The sequence below is a fragment of the Morone saxatilis genome, unplaced genomic scaffold, assembly GCF_004916995.1.
Source record: "Morone saxatilis isolate NCDOM2014 unplaced genomic scaffold, NCSU_SB_2.0 Contig9, whole genome shotgun sequence".
In the NCBI taxonomy this organism is placed as follows: Eukaryota; Metazoa; Chordata; class Actinopteri; family Moronidae; genus Morone; species Morone saxatilis.
The window spans coordinates 3,201,877-3,202,849 of record NW_023340268.1 but is presented as its reverse complement, the minus strand read 5'-3'; the positions used below and the strand labels follow the sequence as shown (position 1 = coordinate 3,202,849).

The window sequence follows — 973 nt, the reverse complement described above, 5'->3', positions numbered from 1 at the left end:
GGGGGGGGGGAGGAGGAGGATGCTCTGGTGATTATTTAAACACAGCTCGGGTCGTTTTCGTCTTACCTTGGGCTGCGAGGAGGATCGCTGCGGCCACGAGCCAAGTGTTTCTCACCGGAGAGACCGGACAGCGTCCTGCGTAATCTCTCGCCATTCTTCTAAACAGGAGACCAGGTGGACGTAAATATCCACAACAGCGCTGTGTGGGGCAACCGGGCTCCAAATTATTCCTTCTCCGATCGGCCAAGAAACTTCGAGTTCAGTTCAGACTGCCTGCGTTGAAATCAGCCAAGTTGTGGCTTCTCTTTCCCCCTGTCTCAGTGAATGATCCTCTCTCTAACCTCGACCGTGTTTAGTTTCTCTCTCTCTCTCTATTCCCTTCAGTCTGTTAATGACAGAAGAGTCTGACCACTCCCCGTGTGGGCCGGCCGCAGTGCGTACAGGTAGCCCGCAGCTGGTTGTGTGTGATGGTGAGTCTTGGCCACGGCGAGCGGAGCGAAATGGAAACAAAGTGTGGACGGAGTGTGTGAGAGTCGGTGGAGCTCCGTGCGTCTGATGCGGAGAGCTGAGTGGGGAATATTAGAGTGATGTCAGCAGAGCGTCACCAAGAGGACTTCAGCCGTAATACTGAGCCCTCACAGCTACACAGTCCACTGTGGCGGAGTTTAGAGGGTGAGAAATACCGTAGAAAGAAAACCAGCATACCTGCGCTGAGGGTGTGTTTTGCTGACACCTGCCGCCCGTTGTGTGTTTAAGGGAGTGTGATCAAATGAAGACAAAGAAAAATGCCGCACAAAACTAATCACTGATAATAATTTATCCCCTGTTTGGAAAAAAAACATTACAATGGGAAATATTGTACTTTAATTTTGAGTTATAGGTACAGTTACTTCGTTCAGATTTTACATACATAATATATGATCACTGGTCAAGTAGCCTATAAAGAAGATCTTTAACTTCACTTTCACAAGGC

The 973-nt window shown here is 49.1% G+C and overlaps 1 protein-coding gene across 3 annotated transcripts in view; it reads right to left on the bottom strand.

The window, feature by feature from the left end:
- The window catches only part of pvrl2l (PVR cell adhesion molecule related 2 like), a 260,306-nt gene extending 259,732 nt beyond the window's left edge, over window positions 1-574 (bottom strand). For 2 of the 3 annotated variants that reach the window (XM_035681128.1, XM_035681129.1), the window contains exon 1: window positions 67-572. In XM_035681128.1, the coding sequence (XP_035537021.1) occupies window positions 67-154 (88 nt within the window). In that variant the 5' untranslated portion in view covers window positions 155-572. Of the gene's footprint in view, window positions 1-66 lie in introns of all 3 variants that reach the window. The other variant, XM_035681127.1, reaches the window with a different exon arrangement.
- Window positions 575-973: the final 399 nt, after the last annotated feature.